The sequence below is a fragment of the Strix aluco genome, chromosome 33, assembly GCF_031877795.1.
Source record: "Strix aluco isolate bStrAlu1 chromosome 33, bStrAlu1.hap1, whole genome shotgun sequence".
Lineage (NCBI taxonomy): Eukaryota > Metazoa > Chordata > Aves > Strigiformes > Strigidae > Strix > Strix aluco.
Window position 1 is genome coordinate 2,782,555 of NC_133963.1, and position 27,784 is coordinate 2,810,338.

The 27,784-nt window shown below is 66.0% G+C and overlaps 1 protein-coding gene across 1 annotated transcript in view; it reads left to right on the plus strand.

Annotated features, from left to right (window-relative positions):
* Positions 1-27,784, plus strand: part of RYR1 (ryanodine receptor 1) — a 61,396-nt gene that overhangs the window by 15,245 nt on the left and 18,367 nt on the right. Inside the window, 52 exon segments of the mRNA XM_074809999.1 lie at positions 297-378; positions 381-522; positions 1,589-1,773; positions 1,776-2,061; positions 2,063-2,127; positions 2,130-2,333; positions 2,336-2,409; positions 3,201-3,290; positions 3,292-3,363; positions 3,365-3,403; positions 4,261-4,372; positions 4,604-4,690; positions 4,693-4,746; positions 5,585-5,797; positions 5,800-5,857; positions 6,867-6,916; positions 6,919-6,980; positions 7,065-7,197; positions 8,267-8,284; positions 8,287-8,360; positions 8,444-8,519; positions 8,522-8,578; positions 9,377-9,562; positions 10,299-10,393; positions 10,453-10,546; positions 10,549-10,601; positions 10,841-10,859; positions 11,535-11,686; positions 12,922-13,142; positions 14,191-14,281; positions 14,367-14,507; positions 15,221-15,368; positions 15,371-15,383; positions 15,479-15,557; positions 15,843-15,932; positions 16,572-16,712; positions 17,088-17,165; positions 17,262-17,337; positions 17,599-17,722; positions 17,959-18,074; positions 18,365-18,432; positions 19,383-19,504; positions 19,764-19,813; positions 19,927-19,987; positions 20,853-21,091; positions 22,110-22,191; positions 22,955-23,085; positions 23,932-24,246; positions 25,188-25,428; positions 26,551-26,638; positions 26,750-26,842; positions 27,689-27,703. Of these exon segments, the coding sequence (XP_074666100.1) occupies positions 297-378; positions 381-522; positions 1,589-1,773; positions 1,776-2,061; positions 2,063-2,127; positions 2,130-2,333; positions 2,336-2,409; positions 3,201-3,290; positions 3,292-3,363; positions 3,365-3,403; positions 4,261-4,372; positions 4,604-4,690; positions 4,693-4,746; positions 5,585-5,797; positions 5,800-5,857; positions 6,867-6,916; positions 6,919-6,980; positions 7,065-7,197; positions 8,267-8,284; positions 8,287-8,360; positions 8,444-8,519; positions 8,522-8,578; positions 9,377-9,562; positions 10,299-10,393; positions 10,453-10,546; positions 10,549-10,601; positions 10,841-10,859; positions 11,535-11,686; positions 12,922-13,142; positions 14,191-14,281; positions 14,367-14,507; positions 15,221-15,368; positions 15,371-15,383; positions 15,479-15,557; positions 15,843-15,932; positions 16,572-16,712; positions 17,088-17,165; positions 17,262-17,337; positions 17,599-17,722; positions 17,959-18,074; positions 18,365-18,432; positions 19,383-19,504; positions 19,764-19,813; positions 19,927-19,987; positions 20,853-21,091; positions 22,110-22,191; positions 22,955-23,085; positions 23,932-24,246; positions 25,188-25,428; positions 26,551-26,638; positions 26,750-26,842; positions 27,689-27,703 (5,655 nt within the window).

Genomic DNA, 27,784 nt, shown 5'->3' on the forward strand with positions numbered 1-27,784 from the left:
TCCTGGGGGTGCTGGGGGTCTCTGGGGGGGTCTTGGGTCTACAAGGTGTGGACCAAGGGGAACCAGGGCCCTGGGGGTGCTGGGGGCCTCTGGAGGGGTCTTGGGATCTGCAAGGTGTGGACCAAGGGGCACCTGGACGCCTGGGGGTGCTGGGGGTCTCTGGGGGGGTCTTGGGGTCTACAAGGTGGATCAAGGGGAACCTGGGGTCCTGGGGGTGCTGGGGGTCTCTGGGGGGACATCAGGCATCCAGCTGTGTGGGTCCCTCCCCATCTCACCCCCCCGCCGTGTCCCCACAGAACATCATGCCCATCTCGGCCGCCATGTTCAGCAGTGAGCGGAAGAACCCGGAGCCGCAGTGCCCGCCGCGGTTGGTCATCCAGTGCTGACCCCCGTCACCTGGAGCCGGATGCCCAACGAGTTCCTGGCGGTGGAGACCACCCGCCTGAGCGAGCGGCAGGGCTGGGCCGTGGAGTGCAACGAGCCCCTCGTCATGATGGCCCTCCACATCCCTGAGGAGAACAGGTCGGGGACCCCACAGGTGTCGTGGGCCCAGGCTCCCATCACTGGAGGGACCCAGGCCTCCCGCCCCCAGGAGACCTGGGTATCGTGTCCCCAGGGGTTCCATCACTGGGGGACCCAGGACATTCGAGGATGACCTATCCTCAGGGTCCCACCCCCAGGAGACCTTGGGGTCCCATCCCTGGGGAACCCCAGGGTCTCATCCCCAGGAGAACTTGGTGTCATGTCTGCAGGGGTCCTAATCACTGGGGGACCCAGGGGTCCCACCCCCAGCAGACCCAGGGCTCCCACCCCCAGGACACCCAGGGGTCCTATCCCCAGCAAGACCGAGGTGTCACATCCCTTTGGGTGCCATCACTGGGTGACTCAGGGGTCCCATCCCCAGGAGACCCAGAAGTCCATCCCCAGGAGACCAGGGCATCATGTCCCCAAGGGTCCCATCACTGGGTCACCCAGGGGTCCCACCCCCAGCAGACCCAGGGCTCCCACCCCCAGGACACCCAAGGGTCCCATCCCCAGGAGACCTGGGCATCATGTCCCTTTGGGGTCCCATCATCGGGTGACCCAGAAGTCCCACCCCCAGGACACCCAAGAGTCCATCCCCAGGAGACCTGGACATCATGTCCCCAAGGGTCCCATCACTGGGTCACCCAGGGGTCCCACCCCCAGCAGACCCAGGGGTCCCATCCCCAGGACACCCAAGGGTCCCATCCCCAGGAGACCTGGGCATCATGTCCTTTGGGGTCCCATCATCGGGTGACCCAGAAGTCCACCCCCAGGACACCCAAGAGTCCCATCCCAGGAGACCTGGACATCATGTCCCCAAGGGTCCCATCACTGGGTCACCCAGGGGTCCCACCCCCAGCAGACCCAGGGGTCCCATCCCAGGACACCCAAGGGTCCCATCCCCAGGAGACCTGGGCATCACGTCCCCAGACTCCCATCACCAGCTGACTCAGGGTCCCACCCCAGGAGACCCCTGTGTCGTGTCCCTTTGTGTCCCCTCCCAGCAGACTGGGGTGTTCTGTCCCCAGGACCCCCACACTGAACCCCCCCCCGCCTTTCCCAGGTGCATCGACATCATGGAGCTGTCGGAGCGGCTGGACCTGCTGCGCTTCCAGTGGCACACGCTGAAGCTCTACTGCGCCGTCTGTGCCCTGGGCAACAACCGGGTGGCCCACGCGCTCTGTAGCCACGTGGACCAGGCCCAGCTCCTCTTCGCCATCGAAAGCCCAGAGCTCCCGGGGCCGCTACGGGCGGCTACTACGACCTGTTGCTAGCCATGCACCTCGACGCCGCCCAACGCGCCCGCGCCTCCATGAGCGCCGAGTTCATCATCCCCATGACCGAAGCCACCAAGAGCATCACGCTCTTCCCCGACGGCGGGCGAGCCCCTGGCCCCCCCGGCGTGGGGCCCAGCGCCTGTTTGAGACCCCAACCCCATTTCGCCGAACCTTGTTTCGTCCTGGCGGCCGGCGGCGGGCGAGCGCCGCTCAGCCCCAGCATCCCCTTGGAGGCGCTGGGGGCTCGGGCTATCAGGATGTGGCCGAGGCGGTGGCCGGGGGGGACCCCACGCCCGGGACCCCGTGGGGGGCAGCGTGGAATTCCAGTGGTGCCGGTGTTGAAACTGGTGTCGGCGCTGCTGGCGGTGGGCGCCGCTGGGGGACGCGGACGTGCGCCGCGTCCTCGCATGATCGAGCCCAGGGTTTTTGGGGAGCCTCGGCGGGACCCCCCGGCTGACGGCGAGGAGGAGGAGGAGGCGCGGAGGAAGGCCATCGAGGCGGGCGAGATGGAGGAGGGAGAGGAGGAAGAGGAGGAGAAGAGGAGGAGGAGGAAGGGCTGGAGGAGGGGCTGCTGCAGATGAAGCTGCCTGAGTCGGTCAAGCTGCAGGTGAGGGACCCTCCCCGGGGGGGGGGGAGGTGTGTGACAGAGCCCCAGGCAGTCCCTGTCCCCTCTCTGGGGTCCTTGTCCCCGTGTCCCTCACTGGGGTGCACCCCCTGTCCCTGTCCCCATCTCCCCTCCCCATGTCCCCCTCCCTGGGGTCCTTGTCCCATGTCCTCTCCCTGGGGTCTCGTCCCCCTGTTCCCCCCCCGTGTCCCCTCCCTGGGGTGCCTGTCCCCTCCTTGTGTCCCCTCCTTGGGGTCCCCTCCCCGTGTCCCCATCCCTGATGTGCACCCATGTCCCTGTCCCCATGTCCCCTCCCTGGGGTCCCCTCCCTGGAGTCCCCTCCCCGTAGTCCCTCCCTGGGGTGCACCCACGTCCCTGTCCCTGTGTCCTCTCCCCATGTCCCCTCCCTGGGGTCCTTGTCCCCCTGTTCCCCCCCGTGTCCCCCTCCCTGGGGTGCCTGTCCCCTCCCCGTGTCCCCTCCCTGGGGTACACCCATGTCCCTGTCCCTGTGTCCTCTCCCCATGTCCCCTCCCTGGGGTGCACCCACATCCCCGTCCCTGTGTCCCCCTCCCCGTGTCCCCTCCCTGGGGTGCGCCCACTGTCCCCATGTCCCACGCCCAGCGACCCCAGAGGTCCCCAATCCCCCCCAAGCCACACCCCCACCTCCCCAATCATCCCAGTTAACACATTCCTGTCCCACCACCTTGTCCCCCTGCCCCGGGGACCCCCATGTCCCCACCGTGTCCCCCGCCATGTCCCCCCCCCGTGTCCCCCGCTGACGCCGTGGGGCGCAGATGTGCAACCTGCTGCAGTACTTCTGCGAGCGGGAGCTGCAGCACCGCGTCGAGGCCATCGTCGCCTTCTCGGAGCGACACGTGGAGCGGCCTGCAGCGCGACCAGCGCCGCCGCTACGGCCACCTGATGCGGGCGCTCACCATGTCGGCCGCCGAGACCGCCCCGGCGCACCCGCGAGTTCCGCTCCCCCCCCCAGGAGCAGGTGGGGCGGGGGGCGGCCCACGGCGCGGGCACCCCCACGGGAACACCCACGGGACATGGGGACACCCACGGGGACGTGTGTGGGGAACTGGGATGTCCACGGGGACATGGGGACACCCATCGGGACCCCCACAGGGGCGCGTGTGGGAAACTGGGATGTCTACTGGGACATCAGTGGGGATGTGTGGGAAACTGGGACATCCACGGGGACATGGGACACCCCACAGGGACCTCCACGGGGACGTGTGTGGGGAACCGGGACGTCCACGGGGACATGGGGACACCCACAGGGACGTGTGTGGGGAACCAGGATGTCCATGGGGACCCCCACAGGGGCGTGTGTAGCAAACTGGGACGTCCACGGGGATGTGTGTGGGGAACCGGGATGTCCCATGGGGACATGGGGACACCCACAGGACCCCTACAGGGACCCCATGAGGCATGCATGTGAAACTGGACGTCCACAGGGACGTCAGTGGGGATGTGTGGGAAACTGGATGTCCATGGGGACACGGGGACACCCACAGGGACCCCCACAGGGACAAGTGTGTGGAACCAGGATGTCCATGGGGACATGAACAGGGACATGGGGACACCCATGGGGGCATACGTGGGAAACTAGGATGTCCATGGGGACATGGGGACGTGGGGACACCCACGGGGACATCCTTGGGGACACGTGTGAGGAGAGGGGCGCAGGGACGAGGACACTCACAGGGCAGTGAGGACACGGGGCCATGTGTGGGGTCACAGGGAAACGTGGCGGGTACGTACGTGGGGTGATGGCAGCAGGAGGGATCCCGCTGACCTGTGTGTCCCCTCGTGTCCCCCCATGTCCCCCTGTGTGTCCCCCCCCAGATCAACATGCTGCTGCAGTACAAGGCGGGGGCGGACGAGGAGGAGTGCCCGGTGCCCGAGGACATCCGCGACGAGCTCCTTGACTTCCACAATGACCTGCTGGCACACTGCGGTGAGACGGGGACCCCCCCGGGGGTGTGGGGACCCCCCCAGGGCACAGGACATCCTCCGAGGCACCAGGACCCCTCCCCAGGGCATGGGGATCCCCATTCTGTGACCCCAGGGCATGGGAGCCCCATCCTGGGAGTCGGGAGCATGGGACAACCCCTGCTTTGGGGACATGGGGGGTCACCCCATTTTGGGGACATGGGCCCCCCCATGACCCCCGTGACCCCCCCCTCAGGCATCGAGCTGGCAGGCGAGGAGGAGGAGGAGGAGGAGGAGACGTCCCTGCGGCAGCGGCTGCTGGGGCTGGTGCAGAAGGTGGTGGGGCTCCGCGGGACGGCGGCGCAGAGGAGGCACCCCCCGAGGAGCCCCCAGTGCCCAGTGAGAGGGGTGGGGGGAGGGACAGGGGGCCCCCAGGTGCCCGCTCGGCTGTCCCCAAGGCATGGCCAAGCTGTCCCCAGGGTGTTGGCCAAGTTGTCCCCAAAGCATTGGCCAAGTTGCCCCCAAGCTGTTGGCCAAGTGCCCCCGAGGTGTTGGCCAATTTGTCCCCAGGGCATTGGCCAAGTTGTCCCTACGGTGTTGGCCAAGTTGTCCCCAAGCACTGGCCAAGCTGCCCTCAAGATGTTGGTAAGTTGTCCCCAGGGCGTTGGCCAAGTTGTCCCCAAGGCATTGGCTAAGCTGCCCCCAAGGTGTTGGCCAAACTGCCCCCAAGGTGTTGGCTAAATTGTCCCAAGGCACTGGCCAAGCTGCCCTCAAGGTGTTGCCCAAGTTGTCCCCAGGGCATTGGCCAGGCTGTGCCCAGGTCATGGCCAAGCTGCCCCCAAAACTTTGGCCAAGCTGCCCTCAAGGTGTTGGCTAAGTTTTCCCCAAGACGTTGGCCAAGTTGTCCCCAAGGTGTTGGCCAATTTGTCCCCAAGGCACTGGCCAAACTGTCCCCAAAACATTGGCTAAGCTGCCCCCAAGGTGTTGGCCAAGGTGTCCCCAAGGTGCTGGCCAAGCTGTACCCAGGTCATGGCCAAGTTGACCCCAAGGCGTTGGCCAAGCTGTGCCCAAGGAGTTGGCCAAGCTGTCCCAAGTACCAACTGGACTGTCCCCAAGTGACGGCCAAGCCACCCCCAAGGTGTTGACGGTCTCGAGCTGCCCCCACATGCGCCCCCTTCGCCCCTGCCCCCTCGGGGTGCCCCACCCACGTCCCCCCCCCCTCTTCCCCCCGCTCCAGGCACCCTGCAGGAGCTGATCTCGCAGACGATGGTGCACTGGGCGCAGGAGTCCTTCATCCAGAGCCCCGAGCTGGTGCGCGCCATGTTCAGCCTCCTGCACCGCCAGTACGACGGACTGGGGGAACTGGTGCGGGCCCTGCCCAGGCCTACACCATCAGACGCCCACTCCGTGCCCGACACCACCGCGCTCCTGGAGTGCCTGGGCCAGATCCGCTCCTCCTCATCGTCCAGATGGGCCCCGAGGAGGAGAATCTCATGATCCAGAGCATCGGGTGGGTGCACGCAGACTGCCCCGGCCACCCCCTGGCACCCCCCAACCTGCCACTGGGCACCCCGCGGCCCCATCCCACACCCCGTGGTGGTCCCCCTTAGCATCCCATGTCCTCCCCTTGGGCACCCGTGTCCCCATCCTGCACCCTGTGTCCCCCCTGAGCACCCCACGTCCTCCCCTGGGCACCCCGCGGCCCCATCCCACACCCCGTGGTGGTCCCCTTAGCATCCCATGTCCTCCCCTTGGGCACCCCGTGTCCCCATCCCACACCCTGTGGCCCCCCTGAGCGCCCTGTGTCTCCCTTGGCCACCCGTGTCCCTCTGAGCACCCCACAGCCCCCCTTGGGCACCCCATGTCCCCACGCTGCACCCCGTGTCCCCCCCTGAGCACCCCATGCCTCCCTGAGCACTCTGTGTCCCCATCCTGCACCCCATGTCTCCTCTGAGCACCCTGTGTCCTCCATTGGGCACCCTGTGTCCCCTCTGAGCACCCCATGTCCCCATCCCACACCCTATGGCTCCCCTGAGCACCCCGTGTCTCCCTTGGCCACCCGTGTCCCCTCTGAGCACCCTTGTCCCATCCAGCACTCCGTGTCCCCTCTGAGCACTCGTGTCCTCCCTTGGTCACCCCGTGTCCCCTTTATCCCTTGGCCACCCCATGTCCCCTCCCTGAGCACCCATGTCCCCCCTAGTCACCCCACGTCTTCCTGTGTCCCCCAGGCACCCCACGTCCCCTCCCTTGGCCACCCCATGTCCCCTCTCCATGCACCCCATGTTCCCTGGGCACCCCACATCCCCTGTGTCCCCCAGTCACCCCCAATCCCCTCCCTGCCCCTCCCAAGGCACTCACCACCCTCCAGCAGCCCACACCCCCCCAGTCACCCCATCACCCCCCTGGCACCCCCCCATCTCCCCAGAACACCCCACTTTCCCTATCCCAGCTACCCTCAGGACACGCAGACCCCTTGCAGTGACACCCCCCCCCCGTCTTTCTTTTTACCCCCCCCCCAGGAACATCATGAACAACAAGGTCTTCTACCAGCACCCCAACTTGATGCGGGCGCTGGGATGCACGAGACCGTCATGCAGGTGATGGTCAGCGTGCTGGGCGGCGGCGAGTCCAAGGTGAGTTTGGGGGTGTCCCCCCCCCACTTCCCAGGGTGTCCCCAACCCCTCCACCGTGCCCCCTGACTGTGTGTCCCCCCCCAGGAGATTCGCTTCCCCAAGATGGTGACCAACTGCTGCCGCTTCCTCTGCTACTTCTGCCGCATCAGCCGCCAAAACCAACGCTCCATGTTCGACCACCTCGGGTACCTGCTGGAGAACAGCAGCATCGGCCTGGGTGAGCCCCCCGGCACCCCCCGGCACCCCCCCGGGTACCCCCAAACTGGCATCCCCCCCTCGGTATCCCCAGAACCCCCTTGATACCCCCTGGAACCCCCAGCTCCCTCCAGCCACCCTGCCCTGCCTGCCTGGAGAAATGAGGCCTCTGGGGGTCCCCTCCATCCCCAACTGGCACCCTGGGGGTCTCTGCACCCCAGACTGGCACCCTGGGTGTCCCAGCACCCCCAAACCAGCACCCTGGGGGTCCCTGTTCCAAATTTCACACCCTGGGGTCCCTGCAACCCTCCAATTTGGCACCCTGGGGCTCCCTGCACCCCCAAACTGGTACTCTGGGGGTCCCTGCATCCCAGATTTGGCACCCTGGGGGTCCCACGTCCCTCCTGGCACCCCTCAGAGCACCCCCAAACTGGCATCCCCCCTTGGTACCCCCCAGCACCTCCTCGGTACCCCCCGGCACCCTCCAGCTCCCCCCAGCCACCCTGCCCTGCCTGCCAGGGAAATGAGGTCTCTGGGGGTCCCCTCCATCCCAAACTGGCACCTTGGGGGTCCCTGTTCCCAGATTTGGCACCCCTGGGGGTCCCTGCACCCTCCAATTTGGCACCCTGGGGTTCTCTGCACCCCCCCAAACTGGCACCTGGGGGTCCCTGCACACCCAATTTGGCACCCTGGGGTTCTCTGCACCCCCAAACTGGCACCCTGGGGGTCCCTGCACACCCCAATTTGGCACCCTGGGGTTCTCTGCACCCCCAAACTGGCACCCTGGGGGTCCCTGCACCCCCCCAATTTGGCACCCTGGGGGTCTCTGTTCCCAGATTGTCACACTGGGGTCCCTGCACCCCCAAACTGACACCCTGGGGATCCTGCACCCCTCGATTGCAGTTGGCCACCCTGGGGGGGTCCCTGTATCCCCATCCTGGCACCCTGGGGGGGGTCCCTGCACCCCTCAATCCCACCTGTCCCTCTCAGCACCCACAAACCCCCCCCTCCCCACCGTGGCCATGCACCCTGACCCCCCACCCCCTCCAAAACCACCCTGACACCGCCCCCCCCCAAAAAAAAAAATCAAGGCATGCGGGGTTCTACCCCCCTGACGTGGCGGCCGCCTCCGTCATCGACAACAACGAGCTGGCGCTGGCGCTGAAGGAGCAGGACCTGGAGAAGGTGGGTGGGTGGCCCTGGGGACATATTGGGGGGTGGGGGGGCACACGCGGGGCCCCCCCCTTGCGAGGATCCCGGTGCCGCAGGTGGTGACGTACCTGGCGAGCTGCGGGCTGCAGAGCTGCCCCATGCTGCTGGCCAAGGGGTACCCCCGACATCGCTGGAACCCTGCGGGGGCGAGCGCTACCTCGACTTCCTCCGCTTCGCCGTCTTCGTCAACGGTGAGTGACGAGGGGGGGGGGTTGAGGTGGCCCCATGTGTCCCCCCCACCCCGTGTCCCCTCCCTGGGGGGGGAGCGGTCCCTGTGTCGCCATCCCGGCACCCCCGGAGGGCCCTGAATCCGCTTGACCCCGTCTGTGTCCTCCTGGGGGTCCCTGTGTCCCCTCAGCTGGCACCCTGGGGGTCCTTGAGCCCCCTTAGCTCATCCTGGCACCCTGGGGGTCCCCCCTGTCCCCATTGTGGCACCCTGGGGGTCCTTGCACCCCCTTAACTCATCTTGGCACCCTGGGGGTCCCATGTCCCCATCGTGGCACCCTGGGGGTCCCTGCACCCCTTTACTCATCCTGGCACTGAGGGTCCCTGTGTCCCCATTGTGGCACCACGGGATCCTGCACCCCTTACTTCATCTGGCACCCCTGGGGTCCCCATGTCCCCATCCTGGCACCATGGGGCATCCCTGTGTCCCATCCTGGCACCCCTGGGTCCCTGCACCCTCAGCCTGGCACCCTCGGGGTCCCCGTGTCCCCATCCTGGCTCCCTGGGGGTCCCATGTCCCCTCACCTGTCACCACAGGGGGTCCCTGTGTCCCCATCCTGTCCCCCCTGGGCCCCTGCACCCTCGTTCTGGCCCCCCGGGGGTCCCCGTGTCCCTCACCTTCCACCATGGCGGGGATCCCTCTGTCCCCACCCTGTCCCCCCTGGGTCCCTGCACCCCCACGATCGCCCATCGTGGCTCCAGGGTGCCCTGTGCCCCCCGTCGCAGCCCATTTGGGGGGGTCCCTGTCACCCTGTGACCCGCAGGGGAGAGCGTGGAGGAGAACGCCAACGTGGTGGTCCGGCTGTTGATCCGGCGGCCCGAGTGCTTCGGGCCAGCGCTGCGGGGCGAGGGGGGCAGCGGGCTACTGGCCGCCATCCAGGACGCCCTGCACATCGCTCAGGACCCGGCCCGCGACGGGCCCACGGGCCGGCGGGAGCGGCGACGGAACCGTGCGTTGGGGGGACACACGGGGGGTGCAAACGTGCCCGGCCCTCCTGGGGGTCGCTGCGTCCCCATCGTGACCCTGACCCTCACCCTGCTGCCCTGCTGGCCCCCAAGTCCCCATCCCCGTGCTGCGGGATGTTGGGGGTCCCACAACGCCCCCCTCATCCCCTGCCCCCCTGTCCCCAACTTTTTGCGATGTTGGGGGTCCCCACGATGCCCCGCTCAATCCCTGCCCCCCTATCCACACCTTATGGGATGTTGAGGGTCCCCACAACACCCCACTTATCCTGTCCCTATCTTTTTGGAATGTTGGGGGTCCCCATGGTCCCCCCTACCCCCTGATCCCCCATCCCCATGCTGAAGGGATTTTGGGGTCCCCCGATGCCCTTCCATCCCCTGCCCCCCCCATCCCCATGCTGAAGGGATTTGGGGGTCCCCCGATGCTCTTCCATCCCCTGCCCCCCCATCCCCATGCTGAAGGATTTTGGGGTCCCCGATGCCCTTCCATCCCCTGCCCCCCCCATCCCCATGCTGAAGGGATTTTGGGGTCCCCCGATGCTCTTCATCCCCTGCCCCCCCCATCCCCATGCTGAAGGGATTTTGGGGGTCCCTGCCCCAGGGTGATACCTGGTGGTCCCTCACCCGTTGCTCAGATTCCGGGGATCCCCACAATTTTGCTGGGATTCTGGGGTGCCCCTGATGCCCCCTCTCCCTTTCCCACGCAGATTTGGGGGTGAGGAGCCCCCGAAGAAAACCGGGTGCACTTGGGCAACGCCATCATGTCCTTCTACGCCGCCCTCATCGACCTGCTGGGCCGCTGTGCCCCCGAGATGCACGTAAGGAGGGGGGACACAGGGTAGGGGGGACACACACAGATTGGGGGGGGGTCCCCCAGCTCAGGGTGACCCCCCCAACTCCCCCCACAGCTGATCCAGCGGGCAAGGGGGAAGCGCTGCGGATCCGGGCGATTCTCCGCTCCCTCGTGCCCCTCGAGACCTGGTGGGGATCATCAGCCTCCCCTGCAGATCCCCGCCCTCGGGAAAGGTGGGGGGCCCCGGGGGGTACGGGGGGTCCCCGCGATGGGGGGGGGCACAAGGGGCCCAGACAGACTGGGGGGGGCACTGGGATGGGGGATGTGGGTGTCTGGGCACAATGGGGGGGCTCCAGCTTTGGGGGAATGTGGGGACACCCAGGCAGGTGGGGGTCACTGGTTTGGGGGTACAGAGAGAGCCCAGTCAGACCGGGAGGCCACTGGTTTGGGGGTGCCTGGTCAGACTGGGGAGGGGGGGTCACTGGTTTGGGGTGCCTGGTCAGACTGGCTGGGGGGTCACTGGTTTGGGGGTGCCTGGTCAGACTGGGGGGGGGGTCACTGATTTGGGGGTGCCGGGTCAGACTGGGTGGGGGGTCACTGGTTTGGGGTGCCTGGTCAGACTGGGAGGCCACTGGTTTGGGGTGCCGGGTCAGACTGGGGGGGGGGGGTCACTGGTTTGGGGGTGCCTGGTCAGACTGGCTGGGGGGTCACTGGTTTGGGGTGCCTGGTCAGACTGGGGGGGGTCACTGATTTGGGGGTGCTGGGTCAGACTGGGTGGGGGGTCACTGGTTTGGGGGTACAGAGAGAGCCCAGTCAGACTGGGAGGCTTCACTGATTTGGGGGTGCCAGCTCAGACTGGGTGGGGGTCACTGGTTTGGGGGTGCCTGGTCAGACTGGGGGGGGGGTCACTGATTTGGGGGTGCCAGCTCAGACTGGGGGGGGGGTCACTGGTTCGGGGGTGCCTGGTCAGACTGGGTGGGGGGTCACTGGTTCGGGGGTGCCTGGTCAGACTGGGGGGGGGGTCACTGGTTTGGGGGTGCCCAGCCAGGCAGGGGGTGCCGGGCTGGCCCGGAGGCAGGCACCCCTTGCCGGGGGAGGGGGATGGCAGGTGGGGGTGAGGGGTGACCCCCATTTCGGCGGCCCCCCCAGACGGCAGCGTGGTGGAGCGCGGATGGCCGCCAGCTTCGTGCCCGAGCACAAGGCGCCCATGGTGCTCTTCCTCGACCGCGTCTACGGCGTCGAGTCCCAGGAGTTCCTGCTGCGCGTGCTGGAGGTCGGCTTCCTGCCCGACATGCGGGCCGCCGCCTCGCTCGACACGGTGAGACCCCCCCAATGCCCCCCCGAGCCCCCCAAACCTGCCCTGCCCCCCTGGGGTGAGGCTGGGAACCCCCAAACCTGCCCTGGCCTTGTGGGATGGGGATGGGGTCACCTGGAACCCTCCCTGCCCCCCTGAGTGGGGCTGGGGGCCCCCAAACCCTTCCCTTCCTCTCTGAGGTGAGTCTGGGGTCCCCCAAATCTGTTCTGTTCCCCTGGAGTGGGTCTGGGGGCCCCCAAACCTGCCCTGGCCTTGTGGGATGGGGATGGGGTCACCTGGAACCCTCCCTGCCCCCCTGGAGTGGGGCTGGGGCCCCCTCAAACCTGCCCTATGAGTGGACATGGGGTCCCCCCCAAAGATGCCCTGTGAGATGACATGGGGCCCCCCAAACCTGCTCTATGGGATGGACATGGGGTCCCCCAAACCCACCCCATGGGGATGGATCTGCCCTCCTCTCCCTATGGGATGAGTCTGGGGTCCCCCCAAACCTGCCCTATGGGATGAGTCTGGGGTCCCCCCAAACCCACCCCATGGGATGGCCATAGGATCCCCCAAACCCATGGGCATGGATCCGCCCCCTCCAACCCTGTGGGAAAACCCACCCTATGGGATGGACATGGGGTCCCCCAAACCCACCCTATGAGATGAGTCTGGGGTCCCCCCAAACCTGCTCTATGGGATGGACATAGGGTCCCCCCAAACCCACCCCATGGGATGAATCTGGGGTCCCCCAAACCTGCCCTATGGGGTGGCCATGGGGTCCCCCAAACCCATGGGCATGAATCTGCCCCCTTCACCCTATGGGATGAGTCTGGGGTCCCCCAAACCTGCCCTATGGGATGGACATGGGATCCCCCAAACCCACCCCATGGGACGGCCATGGGATCCCCCAAACCCATGGCATGGATCCGCCCCCTCCAACCCTATGGGATGAGTCTGGGGTCCCCCAAACCTGCCCTATGGGATGGACATGGGGTCCCCCAAACCCATGGGCATGAATCTGCCCCCTTCACCCTATGGGATGAGTCTGGGGTCCCCCAAACCTGCCCTATGGGATGGACATGGGATCCCCCAAACCCACCCTATGGGACGGCCATGGGATCCCCCAAACCCATGGGCATGGATCCGCCCCCTCCAGCCCTACCCCCCATCACCCCTTTCCCTTGGAGCCCCTCTGTGGGGTGAAGAGGGGGTTCCCTGACCACCCCCCGCCCCCTTTTTCCCCCCAAACCCACCAGGCCACCTTCAGCACGACGGAGATGGCGCTGGCGCTCAACCGCTACCTGTGCCTGGCGGTGCTGCCGCTGATCACCAAGTGCGCCCCGCTCTTCGCCGGCACCGAGCACCGCGCCATCATGGTGGACTCCATGCTCCACACCATCTACCGCCTCTCCCGCGGCCGCTCCCTCACCAAGGCCCAGCGCGACGTCATCGAGGAGTGTCTCATGGCCCTCTGCCGGTGGGGACCCCCCCCCGCGGCACCCCACACCCCCCCCCCCGAGCCCCCACAGCACCCCACGAACCCCTGCATGCACCCCCAGAGGACCCTGAACCCCCAGAGCCCCCCAGACCCCCTGATATCCCCCATACCCCTGCATCCCCCCATGTCCCTCTGTATCACCTCTACCGCTGCACCCCCCTAGATCCCCTCTGTACCCCTTTACACCTCCATATCCCCCCTATATCCCCTTTATACCTTCTATATCCCCCCTATATCCCCTCTGTACCCCTTTACACCTCCCCTATCCCCCCTATATCCCCTTTATACCTTCTATATCCCCCCATATCTCTGTATACCTTCTATACCCCCCTATATCCCCTCTGTACCCCTTTACATCTCCATATCCCCCCTATATCCCCTTTATACCTTCTATAGGCCCCCTATATCCCCTCTGTACCCCTTTACACCTCCATATCCCCCCTATATCCCCTTTATACCTTCTATAGGCCCCCTATATCCCCTCTGTACCCCTTTACATCTCCATATCCCCCCCTATATCCCCTTTACACCTTCTACATCCCCCCGTAACTCTGTACATTTTCTATATTTCCCCTGTATCCCCTCTGTACCCCTCTACATCTCCTATAGCCCCCCTATATCCCCCCATACCCCTTTACATCTCCTATATCTTTCCTATATCCTCGTTGCACACCTTTACATGTTCTATATGTCTCTATATCCCCTCTATACTCCTTTATATCTCCTGTATCCCCTCTACACACCTTTGTACCTTCTCTGTCTCCTCCGTACCCCCTATATTCCCTCTGTACCCCTTTACATCTCCCATACACCCCCTATATCCCCTCTATACTCCTTTATACCTCCAGTTCTCCCTGGATCTTCCCTATATCCCGTTACACCTTCTATATCCCTTCTGTACCCCTTTATACCTCAACATCCCCCCTATATCCCCTCTGTACCTCCTTATACTTCCTACACCCCCCTATATCCCCCCTACACTCCCCTAGAGCCCCTAACCCCCTCTAATCCCCCTGTACCCCCCCAGGTACATCCGCCCCTCCATGCTGCAGCACCTCCTCCGCCGTCTGGTCTTCGACGTCCCCATCCTCAACGAGTTCGCCAAGATGCCCCTCAAGGTGAGCCAAGGGGGGACGGGGCGGGACACCCCCACACACTGGGGGGGTCCCGGCGATGGGGGTGACCTCTCCCGCGCTCCCCCAGCTGCTGACCAATCACTACGAGCGGTGCTGGAAGTACTACTGCCTGCCCAGCGGGTGGCCCAACCAGGGCGTCAGCTCGGAGGAGGAGCTGCACCTCACCCGAAAGCTCTTCTGGGGCATCTTCGAGTCCCTGGCCCACAAGGTGGGGGGGACGGGGGGGGCTGGGGATGGTGGGGACACACTGGGATGGGGACACGGGGATGGGGATGGTGGGGACACTGGGGTGGGGACACGGGGATGGGGATGTGGGGATTGGGGTGATGGGATGGGGGTGATGGGGACACCAGTATGGAGATGGTGGGGACACAGGGATGGGGACATGGAGATTGGGGTGATGGGGACACCAGTATGGAGATGGTGGGGACACAGGGGTGGGGACATGGAGATTGGGGTGATGGGGACATGAAGATTGGTGTGATGGGGATGATTGGGACACCAGGATGGGGATGGTGGGGGTTGGTGGGGACACAAGAATGGGATGGTGGGCACATGGGGGTGGTGGGGACACCGGGATGGGGACTTGGGAGGGGGCTGGTGGGGATGGGGACACCAGGATAGGGGTGGTGAGGACATGGGGATGGGGACACGGGGGTTGGGGTGATGGGGACATGGGGCTGACTGGGATGGGGACGATGGGGCCAGGGGACTGGGGACGCAGGGCCTGACCCCCCCAGGGACAGGGTGGGGCTGGACCAGGCTGGAGACACGGGGAGTGGGGGGACCTGGGGTGGTCTGGGAGTGGGGGGGACACTTCAGGGACACAGAGGGCGTGACCTGTGGGGACAGCGGGTGGCTCCGAGGGGCTGCAGGGTTTGGGGGGGTGGCAGGGGGGTCACCCCCGCGCCCCCCCCACAGCGGTTCGAGGCGGAGCTGTACAAGCTGGCCATGCCCTGCCTCTGCGCCATCGCCGGCGCCCTCCCCCCCGACTACGTGGACGCCAGCTACTCCTCCAAGACGGAGAAGAAGGCCTCCGTCGACGCCGAGGGCAACTTCGACCCCAAACCGTCGAGACCCTCAAGTAGGACCCATAGGACCCCCCCTCCCAACCCCCCCACCCTGAGCCCTGGCTCGGACCCATCCTGACCCCCCCCGTGTCCGTCCGTCCCCCCCCAGCGTCATCATCCCCGAGAAGCTCGATGGCTTCATCAACAAGTACGCGGAGTACACCCACGAGAAGTGGGCTTTCGACAAGGTGGGGACCCCCCCCGGTGCCCCCCCAGCACCTGTGGGACACCCCCAGGACCTCCCTGCACCCCCTCATGTTCCCCATGCACTTGCATGACCCCCCCTTTGCCCCTCTTGGTCCCCACACACCTGCCTGACCCCCCACCCCAAGCTCTCCCGGCTCCTCTGGGCATCCTGCCCCCCGCCCCTCCCCAGCATGTCACCCCTCTGCGATGTCCCAGTGCCCCCCATGATGTCCCAGTGCCCCCCATGATGTCCCAGAGCCCCCCACGATGTTCCCATCCCTCGGCAGATCCAGAACAACTGGTCCTTCGGGGAGACGGTGGATGAAGAAGCCAAGACCCACCCCATGCTGCGACCCTACAAGACTTTCTCTGAGAAGGTACCGTGGGTGTCCCCGGCTGGACCCCCCAGCCTTGCCCAGATCCCCCAACTCTGTGGGCCCCCCCAATCTCATTGAGATCCCCCAACCCCATGGAGATCCCTCAACCTCATAAAGATCCCCAACCCTGTCCATTCCCGCTCGATCTCATCGAGATCCCTCAACCCCGTCCACCTCTCCTCTACCTCGCTGGGATCCCCCAACTCCGTCCGTTCCCCCTCAACCTTGTCAAGATCCCCCAACCTTGTCCATCCCCCTCAACCTCATCGAGATCCCCCAATCCCATCTGTCCCCACTCAGCCTCATCAAGATCCCCCAACCTTGTCCATCCCCCTCAACCTCGTTGGGGATCCCCCAACCACGTCCATCCCCCTCAACCTCATCGAGATCCCCAATCCCATCTGTCCCCACTCAGCCTCATCAAGATCCCCCAACCTTGTCCATCCCCCTCAACCTCATTGAGATCCCCCAACCACATCCATCCCCCTCAACCTCATTGAGATCCCCCAACCCTCTCCATCCCCCCTCAACCTCATTGAGATCCCCAACCCTCTCCATCCCCCCTCAACCTCGTTGGGATCCCCCAACCCCATCCACCCTCCTCAACCCCAACCACGAGGCCCCGCGCCCGCCCCCCAGGACAAGGAGATCTACCGGTGGCCCATCAAGGAGTCGCTGAAGGCCATGTTGGCCTGGGAGTGGATGGTGGAGAAGGCCCGCGAGGGTGAGGAGGACAAGGTGGAGAAGAAGAAAACCCGCAAGATCTCCCAGTCTGCCCAGGTGGGGCCCGGACACCGGGGTGTCCCCCCCACCCCTCAAGAAACCCTTAGGGTCCATGAGGTCCATGGGGTGGTGATGGGGCACCCCAAACGCCTGGGGGGGTCCATGGGGTGGTGACGGGGCATCCCAAACTCCTGGGGGGGGGTTCATGGGGTGGTGAAGGGGCACCCCAAACCCCTGGGGGGTCCATGGGGTGGTGAAGAAGCCCCCTAAACCCCTGGGGGGTCCATGGGATCCATGGGATGGTGAAGAGGCACCCCAACCCCTGGAGGAGGTCCATGGGGTGATGAAGGGTCCCCCCCAACCCCTGGGGGTCCAGGGGGTTCCCCCCACCCCATGGTCCCCCTTAACGCTGCCCTGTCCCCACGCCCCCAGGCCACCTACGACCCCAGCCACGGCTACAGCCCCCAGCCCGTGGACCTGTCGGGGGTGACGCTGTCCCGGGAGCTGCAGGTGAGTGTCCCCCTGTGTCCCTCCATGTCCCCCCCCCCACATCGTGTCCCCCCCCCAGCCCTTCTCGGACTCCCCCCACCTCTCCGTGTCCCCCAGGCCATGGCGGAGCAGTTGGCCGAGAACTACCACAACACCTGGGGACGCAAGAAGAAGCAGGAGCTGGAGGCCAAGGGTGAGCACCCCCCTGTGCGTCCCCCCCCCCCACCCTATGGGCACCCCCGTGTCCTCCCCACCCCTACGGGCACCCCACGGACCTGGGCTGCCCCCCAACTGGATGCACCCCATGGGTGCTGCCCCCTCCCAAGCGTTGTCCTTCCACCTACATTCCCCATGGGTGCTCCTCTCCCCCACATCCCCACCCATGGGTGCTCCTCTCCCCCCGCCGCCACATCGCCCCCCCCCCCCGCCACTGGGTGCTGACGGGGGGTGCCAGGGGGAGGGTCCCACCCCCTTCTCGTGCCCTACGACACGCTGACGGCCAAGGAGAAGGCGCGGGACCGCGAGAAGGCGCAGGAGCTCCTCAAGTTCCTGCAGCTCAACGGCTACGCCGTCACCCGGTGAGTGGGGGGCTGGGGGGGCCCCAGGCATCCGGGGGGGGGCACAGGGGGGCTGGGGATAAGGTGGGGGGGGCGTGTCTTGATTAGGGGTGGGTGCAGGGGGAGAGGGGTTTGGGGGGCACAGGGGGGGGGTGGGGGTGAGCTGGTGCTGGTCGTCCCGGTTTGGGGGGGTCGGCAGGATGGGGAGGTGGGGGGTGGGGGGTTGAGGGCCTCTCTCCTGACCCCCCCCGCTGCAGGGGGCTGAAGGACATGGAGCTGGACACCTCCTCCATCGAGAAGCGCTTCGCCTACGGCTTCCTGCAGCAGCTGCTCAAGTGGATGGACATTTCCCAGGAGTTCATCGCCCACCTGGGTGCGCCCCGGGGCCCCCCAAATCCCCTGGGACCCCCCACCCCAGCCCTTGGGAGCCCCCAGATCCTCCTGGGACTTTTCTGAACCTCCCTTGAAACCCCCTGGAGACCCCCTTGAACCCCTTGAGACTTCCCTTGGACCCCTTGAGACCCCCCCCAAGTGCCCCTGCAATCCCAGTATCCCCCCCTCAGTGCTGCCCCGGACCCCTCGGGGTTCCCTGGGACCCCCCAACTGCTTGTCCCCGTGTCCCCGTGCCGTGCCCACCCTGACTGCCCTCCTCCCCCCCCCCAGAGGCGGTGGTGAGCAGCGGGCGGGTGGAGAAATCCCCCCACGAGCAGGAGATCAAGTTCTTCGCCAAGGTCAGAGGGACCCCAAAGGGGGGGGGGACAGGGGGGGAACCCGAAATGGGGGCACCGGGTGGCTTCAGCACAGACACCCCATCAGCCCCCCACCCCAGGGAGAGGGGCAGTGGGCTCTTTGGGGTCCCTATGGAGTGTTTGGGGTCCCCCATGGGCTGTTCGGGGTCCCTATGGGGTTTTTGGGGTCCCTGTGGAGTGTCTGGGGTCCCCTATGGAGTGTTTGGGGTCCCCATGGGCTGTTTGGGGTCCCTATGGGGTTTTTGGGGTCCCTGTGGAGTGTCTGGGGTCCCCTATGGAGTGTTTGGGGTCTCCATGGGCTGTTTGGGGGTCCCCTATGGGGTTTTGGGGGTCTCTATGGGCTGTTTGAGGCCTCTATAGGGTTTTTTGGGGTCCCCTATGGGATGTTTGGGGTCCCTATGGAGTATCTGGGGTTCCCTATGGGGTGTTTGGGGTCCCTATGGAGTGTGTGGGGGTCCCCATGGGCTGTTTGGGGTCCCTATGGGGTTTTTGGGGTCCCCATGGGCTGTTCGGGGTCCCTATGGGGTTTTTGGGGTCTCTATGGGCTGTTTGAGGTCTCTACAGGGTTTTTGGGGTCCCCTATGGGATGTTTGGGGTCCCTATGGAGTATCTGGGGTTCCCTATGGGGTGTTTGGGGTCCCCATGGGCTTTTTGGGGTCCCCTGTGGGGTGCTTGGGGTCCCTATGGGATCCACATGACCTGTGAGTCCTTGGGGTCCCCTTAAAGACTCCTCGGGGTCCCCCAGAGGGGTCAAGGTGTACCCCAAAAGGCGTTGAGGTCCCACAGGATGTTGAGCTGTTCCTTAGAGGGTCCTTGGGGTCCCTATGGGGATATGAAGGGGTTTGGGGTCACTTATGGGGTGTTGGGGGGTACTTGAGGGTTCCTTATGGGGGGGGCACCCCCTGAACCCCCCCACACTGTGTCCCCCCCAGATCTTGCTGCCCCTCATCAACCAGTACTTCCACAACCACTGCCTCTACTTCCTCTCCACCCCGGCCAAGGTGCTGGGCAGCGGCGGACACGCCTCCAACAAGGAGAAGGAGATGATCACCAGGTGGGGGGGGGGCGCCCCTGCACCCCCAAACCCCCCCACAACCCCACACCCCCCGACGGCGGGGGTGCGCGGACCCCCCTACACCCCCAGACCCACAGCCATGGGGAGCTCCTTGGGCAATGGGGGTGGCTCATCGCCACCCCCCCGGCTCTGGGGGGGAATCGGGGGGGTCCGCGCTGGTCAAGGGGACGTGGGCTCCGCCCTGTCCCCTCGCTGGGGGTCTTGGGGACCCCCCCTGACCCCCCCGTCCCCACATCAGCCTTTTCTGCAAGCTGGCCGCGCTCGTCCGCCACCGCGTCTCGCTCTTCGGTAAGGGGACACGGATGGGGACACCCCGTGGTGGGGTGGGGGGACAGGGGGGGTGCCCTGGTGGCACCTGACCCCCCGCCCCGTCCCCGTCCTTGTCCTTGTCCCCTCCCCAGGGACGGACGCGCCGGCCGTGGTGAACTGCCTGCACATCCTTGCCCGCTCCCTGGACGCCAGGTGGGGTGGGACCCCGGTGTCACCATGGTCCTGTCCTTGTCCCCACAGGGTCCCCGGTGTCACCATGGTCCTGTCCTTGTCCCCATCATCCCCATGGGGCCACCAGTGCCACCATGGTCCTGTCCTCATCCCCACCATCCCCACAGTGTCCTGGTGTCACCATCCCTGTCCCCACTGTGTCCCGGTGCCACCATGATGCCATCCTTGTCTCCGTGGTCTCCCATGTCCCTGCAGTGTCCTGGTGCCACCACGATGCCATCCTTGTCCCCCAGTACCTGATGCCACCCCAGTGCCACCCTCATCCCAATGCTAATGGGGCAGTGGCAATGTGCCATGTCCCCAACGCTGCCGATATGTCCCCAGGGTGGTGGCCATGTCCCATGTCCCCAAGGCCACCTGAGTGTCCCCAGGATGGTGGCCATGCCCTGTGTCCCCAAGGCCACCCGCATGTCCCTGGGGTGGTGGCTATGCCCCGTGTCCCCAAGGCCGCCCGTGTGTCCCTGGGGTGGTGGCCGTGCCCCATGTCCCCAAGGCCATCCATGTGTCCCCAGGACGGTGGCTGTGCCCTGTGTCCCCCCATCCCTGCGGTGTCCCCACAGTGTCCCCAGGACGCTGTCCCCAGTGCCACCTGCATGTCCCTGGGGCAGTGGCCGTGCCCCATGTCCCCAAGGCTGCCCACGTGTCCCCAGCATGGTGGCCATTCCCCGTGTCCCCAACGCTACCCACGTGTCCCCAGGGTGGTGGCCATGCCCTGTGTCCCCAAGGCCACCCGCATGTCCCTGCGCCCCATGTCCCCAAGGCCGCCTGCATGTCCGCGGGGTAGTGGCCATGCCCTGTGTCCCCAAGGCCACCTGTGTGTCCCCAGGACGGTGATGAAGTCGGGGCCCGAGATCGTCAAGGCGGGGCTGCGCTCCTTCTTCGAGAGCGCGGCCGAGGACATCGAGAAGATGGTGGAGAACCTGAAGCTGGGGAAGGTGACGCAGAGTCGCACCCAGGTCAAGGGCGTGGCCCAGAACATCAACTACACCACGGTGGCTCTTCTGCCCGTCCTCACCTCCCTCTTCGAGCACGTGGCGCAGCACCACTTCGGGGACGACGTCATCCGTGAGCCCCTGGGGACGGCGGGGGACACCGTGGGGATGGGGGGACACCGTGGGGACGGGGGGCTTGGCAGGGATGTGGGACATGAGAACATGGGGACACGTTGGGAACAGGACAGGTTGGGGACGAGGGCTCAGCAGGGACATGGGGAGACGTTGGGGACATTTGGGGATGGGGGGGTCAGCAGTGACGTGGGACATGGGGACACATTAGGGACATTTGGGGACAAGGGGGTCAGCAGAGATGTGGGAGATGGGGACACATTGGGGACATTTGGGGACAGGGGGTCAGCAGGGACATGGGACATGTTAGGGGCAGGGGGGTCATCAGGGATGTGGGACATGAGAACATGGGGACATGTTGGGGACAGGACAGGTTGGGGACGGGGGCTCAGCAGGGATATGGGAACACGCTGGGGACATTTGGGGACGGGGGGTCAGCAGGGATGTGGGACATGGGGACACATTGGGGACATTTGGGGACAAGGGGGTTCAGCAGGGACATGAGACATGGGGACACGTTGGGGATGTTCAGTGACACGGGGTCAGCAGGGACGTGGGACGTGGGGACACGCTGGGGACATTTGGGGACGGGGTGGTCAGCAGGGACATGGGACATGGGGACACATTGGGGACATTTGGGGATGGGGGATCAGCAGGGACGTGAGACATGGGGACACGTTGGGGACATTTGGGGACAGGTGGGGTCAGCAGGGACATGGGACATGGGGACATGTTGGGGACATTTGGGGATGGGGGATCAGCAGGGACATTTGGGGACAAGAGGAGTCAGCAGGGACATGAGACATGGGGACACGTTGGGGACATTTGGGGACAAGGGGACACATTGGGGAGAGGACAGTGCGTTGGTGATGGGAAGGTGGCAGCATGGGGGGTGCCTGGGAGCTGGGGGACCCTCTGGGGACAAGGGGATGTGGTGGGGGTGCTGGGGCAGTTTGGGGGGGCAGGGCCCCCCCGGGTGACAGGGCCACCGCAGCCCTGACTGTCCCTTGTCCCCGCAGTCGATGACGTCCAGGTGTCCTGTTACCGCATCCTGTGCAGCATCTACTCGCTGGGCACCACCAGGAACCCCTACGTGGAGAGGTGGGGGGCGGGGGGGGGCCGGGGGGGGGGGGTACAGCCCCCCCAAACCCCCTTTACCTGCAGAGCTGGGGGTGCTCGTGGGTGCCCGTGGCTGTGGGGGACCCAGGGCTCTGGGGTGGTCCTGGGGTACCTATTCCCGTGGGGTGTCTCTGGATCTGGGGGGCCCGTGGATCTGGGGAGGCCCATGGATTTGGGGTGCCCATGGGGTGGTCTGTGGGGTGCCGTGGGGTGCTATGGGGTGCCATGGGGTGTCGTGGGGCGCGGTGGGGTGCTGTGGGGTGCCATGGGGTATCATGGGATGCCATGGGGTGGCCTGTGGGGTGCTGTTGGGTGCCGTGGGGTGCCGTGAGGTGGCCTGTGGGGTGCCCTGGTGTGCCCTGGGGTGCCGTGGGGTGCTGTGGGGTGCCGTGGGGTGCCCTGGTGTGCCCTGGTGTGCCCTGGGGTGCTGTGGGGTGCCGTGGGGTGCCATGGGGTGGCCTGTGGGGTGCCATGGGGTGCTGTTGGGTGCCATGGGGTGCCGTGAGGTGGACTGTGGGGTGCCCTGGTGTGCCCTGGTGTGCCCTGGGGTGCTGTGGGGTGCTGTGGGGTGCTGTGGGGTGCCATGGGGTACCGTGAGGTGGTCTGTGGGGTGCCCTGGTGTGCCCTGGGGTGCCGTGGGGTGCTGTGGGGTGCCGTGGGGTGCCCTGGTGTGCCGTGGGGTGCCATGGGGTGGCCTGTGGGGTGCCGTGGGGCGCCATGGGGTGACCCCATCCGTGCCCCACAGGCAGCGCCCGGCGCTGGGGGAGTGCCTGGCCCGCCTGGCCGCCGCCATGCCCGTGGCCTTCCTGGAGCCGCAGCTCAACGAGTTCAACCCCTGCTCCGTCTACAGCACCAAGTCCCACCGCGAGCGGGCCAGTGAGTGTGGGGGGGCCCCCCATGTCCCCCCATGTCCCTCCGTGTCCCCTCATGTCCCCCCCTGACCCCCCTGTGGCCCAGGGGCTGCCCCGTCACACACCCCTCCAGGACAAGCCCTGTTTGCCCCCTGCATTGGGGCACCCCCCAGCCCCGATGCCCCTCACGTGTCCCCAGCTTTGGGACACCCCCAGTGCCCCCCAGATAGCCCCAGATTTGGGGTCCCCCACCTTTGGGGTACCCTGATGCCCCCCAGTGGCCGTGGGTTTGGGGCACCCCCATGTCTCCGTTGTCCCTCTCACTTGTCCCCACTTTGGGGTCCCCCCCATCTCCGTTGTCCCTCTCACTTGTCCCCACTTTGGGGTCCCCCCCCCATCTCCGTTGTCCCTCTCACTTGTCCCCACTTTGGGGTCCCCCCCATCTCCATTGTCCCTCTCACTTGTCCCCACTTTGGGGTCCCCCCCATCTCCATTGTCCCTCTCACTTGTCCCCACTTTGGGGTCCCCCCCATCTCCATTGTCCCTCTCACTTGTCCCCACTTTGGGGTCCCCCCCATCTCCGTTGTCCCTCTCACTTGTCCCCACTTTGGGGTCCCCCCATCTTCGTTGTCCCTCTCACTTGTCCCCACTTTGGGGTCCCCCCATCTCCAATGTCCAGACACCCCTAAATCCCCCAGCTCCAGGGTACCCTGATGCCCCCCAACACTGCGACACCCCCTTGTCCCCAACACTCTCCCCCACCTTCGTCCCAGCTCCGCGTCCCCATTCCCCCCCTACATTGGGGTCCCCCCATCCCCTCCCCACGAGGTGCCCCCCCAACCCAGTGTCACCCCTCGTGTCCCCGCCGCAGTCTTGGGGCTCCCCAGCCGGGTGGAGGAGATGTGCCCCGACATCCCCGACCTGGAGCGGCTGATGCGGGATATCGGGGGGCTGGCGGAATCGGGGGCCCGTTACACCGAGATGCCCCACGTCATCGAGGTGACCCTCCCCATGCTCTGCAACTACTTGCCACGCTGGTGGGAGCGTGGCCCCGACACCGTAGCCCAGGGCCCGTGGGCCACCGCCGTCACCGGCCAACACCTCAACGCCCTCCTGGGCAACATCCTGCGCATCGTGGTCAACAACCTGGGCATCGACGAGGCCTCCTGGATGAAACGCCTGGCAGGTGGGCGAGGGGCCACGCAAGGGGGCTACTGCTGGCCCTGGGTGGTCCCAGGATGGCGCTGGGGGCCCTGGGTGACTCTTGGGGTGATGCTGGTGGACATGGGTGGTCCCAGGATGGTGCTGGTGGCCCTGGGTAGGTCCCAGGATGGCGCTGGTGGCCCTGGGTAGGTCCAAGGATGATGTTGGCAGCCCTGGGTGGCTCTTGAGGTGATGCTGGTGGACATGGGTTGTCCCAGGGAGGTTCTGGTGGCCCTGAGTAGTCCCAGGGAGGTTCTGGTGGCCATGGGTGGTCCCACAGATGATGCTGGTGGCCATAGGTGGTCCCAGGGAGGTGCTGGTGACCCTAAGTGGTCCCAGGGAGGTGCTGGTGGCCATGGGTGGTCCCACAGATGATGCTGGTGGCCATAGGTGGTTCCAGGATGGTGCTGGTGGGCATGGGTGGTCCCAGAGAGGTGCTGGTGGGCATGGGTGGTCCCAGAGAGGTGCTGGTGGCCCTAAGTGGTCCCAGGGAGGTTTTGGTGGCCACGGGTGGTCCCAGGGAGGTTCTGGTGGCTCTAAGTGGTCCCAGGGAGGTGCTGGTGGCCATGGGTGGTCCCACAGATGGTACTGATGGCCATAGGTGGTCCCAGGGAGGTTCTGGTGGCCTTAAGTGGTCCCAGGGAGGTGCTGGTGGCCGTGGGTGGTCCCACAGATGGTGCTGGTGGCCACAGGTGGTCTCAGGAAGGTTTTGATGGCCATGGGTGGTCCCAGGGAGGTTTTGATGGCCACGGGTGGTCCCAGGGAGGTTCTGGTGGCCACGGGTGGTCCCAGGGAGGTTCTGGTGGCTCTGAGTGGTCCCAGGAGGGTGCTGGTGGCCACAGGCGGTTTCAGGGGGGTGCGGGCATCCCCGGGTGTGTCTCTCGGCTGCAACCACCCCCACCCCCCCACCCCACCCCCCCCCAGTGTTTGCCCAGCCCATCGTCAGCAAAGCGAAGCCGGAGCTGCTGCGCTCCCACTTCATCCCCACCATGGAGAAGCTGAAGAAGCGGGCGGGGAAGGTGGTGGCCGAGGAGGAGCAGCTGCGCATGGAGGCCAAGGCCGAGGGCGAGGACGCCGAGCTGCTCATCCGCGACGAGTTCGCCGTCCTCTGCCGCGACCTCTACGCGCTCTACCCCCTCCTCATCCGCTACGTGGACAACAGCCGGTGAGGGGGGGGGACGGGGGGGACCCCTGGGGGATCGTGGCCCACCTGGGGTGGAGCCAAGAGGAGGGGGAGGGAGGGGGAAAGGGGGGGGCGTGGACAGTCATGGTGGTGGCCATGGGGATACAGTGATGGTGGCCATGGGGACCTGGTGGTGTTGGGCACAGGGAACTGTTGATGGTGATCCTGAGGACCTGATGGTGGCCACGGGCATCCCTGATGGTGGCCACGGGGATCCACTGATGGTGACCCTGAGGACCTGATGGTGGCCGTGGGCATCCCTGATGGTGGCCACAGGGACCCACTGGTGTTGGCTATGGGGACCCACTGATGGTGGCCACGGGGACCCACTGATGGTGACCCTGAGGACCTGATGGTGGCCATGGGGACACAATGATGTTGGCCATGGGCATCCCTGATGGTGGCCACGGGGACCCACTGATGGTGACCCTGAGGACCTGATGGTGGCCATGGGGACACAATGATGTTGGCCATGGGCATCCCTGATGGTGGCCACAGGGACCCACTGATGGTGACCCTGAGGACCTGATGGTGGCCATGGGGACACAATGATGTTGGCCATGGGCATCCCTGATGGTGGCCACAGGGACCCACTGATGGTGACCCTGAGGACCTGATGGTGGCCATGGGGACACAATGATGTTGGCCATGGGCATCCCTGATGGTGGCCACAGGGACCCACTGATGGTGACCCTGAGGACCTGATGGTGGCCATGGGGACACAATGATGTTGGCCATGGGCATCCCTGATGGTGGCCACGGGGACCCACTGATGGTGACCCTGAGGACCTGATGGTGGCCATGGGGACACAATGATGTTGGCCATGGGCATCCCTGATGGTGGCCACAGGGACCCACTGATGGTGACCCTGAGGACCTGATGGTGGCCATGGGGACACAATGATGTTGGCCATGGGCATCCCTGATGGTGGCCACAGGGACCCACTGATGGTGACCCTGAGGACCTGATGGTGGCCATGGGGACACAATGATGTTGGCCATGGGCATTCCTGATGGTGGCCACAGGGACCCACTGGTGTTGGCTATGGGGACCCACTGATGGTGGCCACGGGGACCCACTGATGGTGGCCACATGTCCGGCAGGGCCAAGTGGCTGACGGAGCCCAACGAGGACGCAGAGGAGCTGTTCCGCATGGTCGGGGAGGTCTTCATCTACTGGTCCAAGTCCCATGTGAGTGGGGGGAGGGACACGAGGGGGGACAGCGGTGCCTGGAGGGGCTGGGTTGGGGGGTTCAGGGGACCCAGGGGGGGTCGCTCAGCCCTTTGTGTCCCCCCCTGGCAGAACTTCAAGCGTGAGGAGCAGAACTTTGTGGTGCAGAACGAGATCAACAACATGTCCTTCCTCACCGCCGACAGCAAGAGCAAGATGGCCAAGGTGGGGGGGGAGTGGGGGGGGTGGGTGCACCCCCCCGGCTGCACCCCGACCTGCCTGGCACCCCCAGACCCCCTCATCCTGCACCCCCCGCCCACCTGGCACCCCAATCTCATGCATGGGGGGTGTCTACCCAACCCCAAGTCTGCCTGGTACCCCCAAAGCCCCCCTGTGCAGGGGTCTCCGTCCCTCCCAGCACCCCTGGAACCCCTAAAACACCCCAAAACCCACCCGCTGCCCCCAACCCCCCCCAGCCCCGGGCACCTCCATCCCTCCTCCCAGCACCCCTGGAACCCCTAAAACACCCCAAAACCCACCCGCTGCCCCCAACCCCCCCCAGCCCCGGGCACCTCCATCCCTCCTCCCAGCACCCCTGGAACCCCTAAAACACCCCAAAACCCAGCTTCTGCTCCAAACCCCCCCCAACTCCCGGCACCTCCGTCCCTCCTCCAGCACCCCTGGAACCCCTAAAACACCCCAAACCTACCCACTGCCCCCAAACCCCCCCAACTCCCGGCACCTCCATCCCTCCCAGCACCCCTGGTACCCTCAAACCACCCCCAACCCCACCTGGGACCTCCAGCTCCCCCCAGAGCCCCCCCAGACCCGGGTATCTCCATCCCTCCCAACCCACCTGATACCCCCAACCTCCCCCAGTCTACCTGGTACTCTCAGCCCCCACCAATCCCCCCCAGACTCAGGCATCTCCACCCCTCCTGCTCCTCCTGCTGCCCCCCAACCCCTCCTGCTGCCCCCCGAGCCCCCCGCGTCCGCCCCCAGGGACGTGGGGACGGGGACCTAACGCTGTCTCTTCTCTCCTGCCCTTGGCTGCGGGCGCTGGCACCTTAGTCCGGAGATGGCCAGGTTAGCGGGGCCACGCTGTGCTGGGAGGGGGCCCCAGGGACCCCCCGGGGTCCTGCCCCCTGGGGCCACCACTGCTGGGAC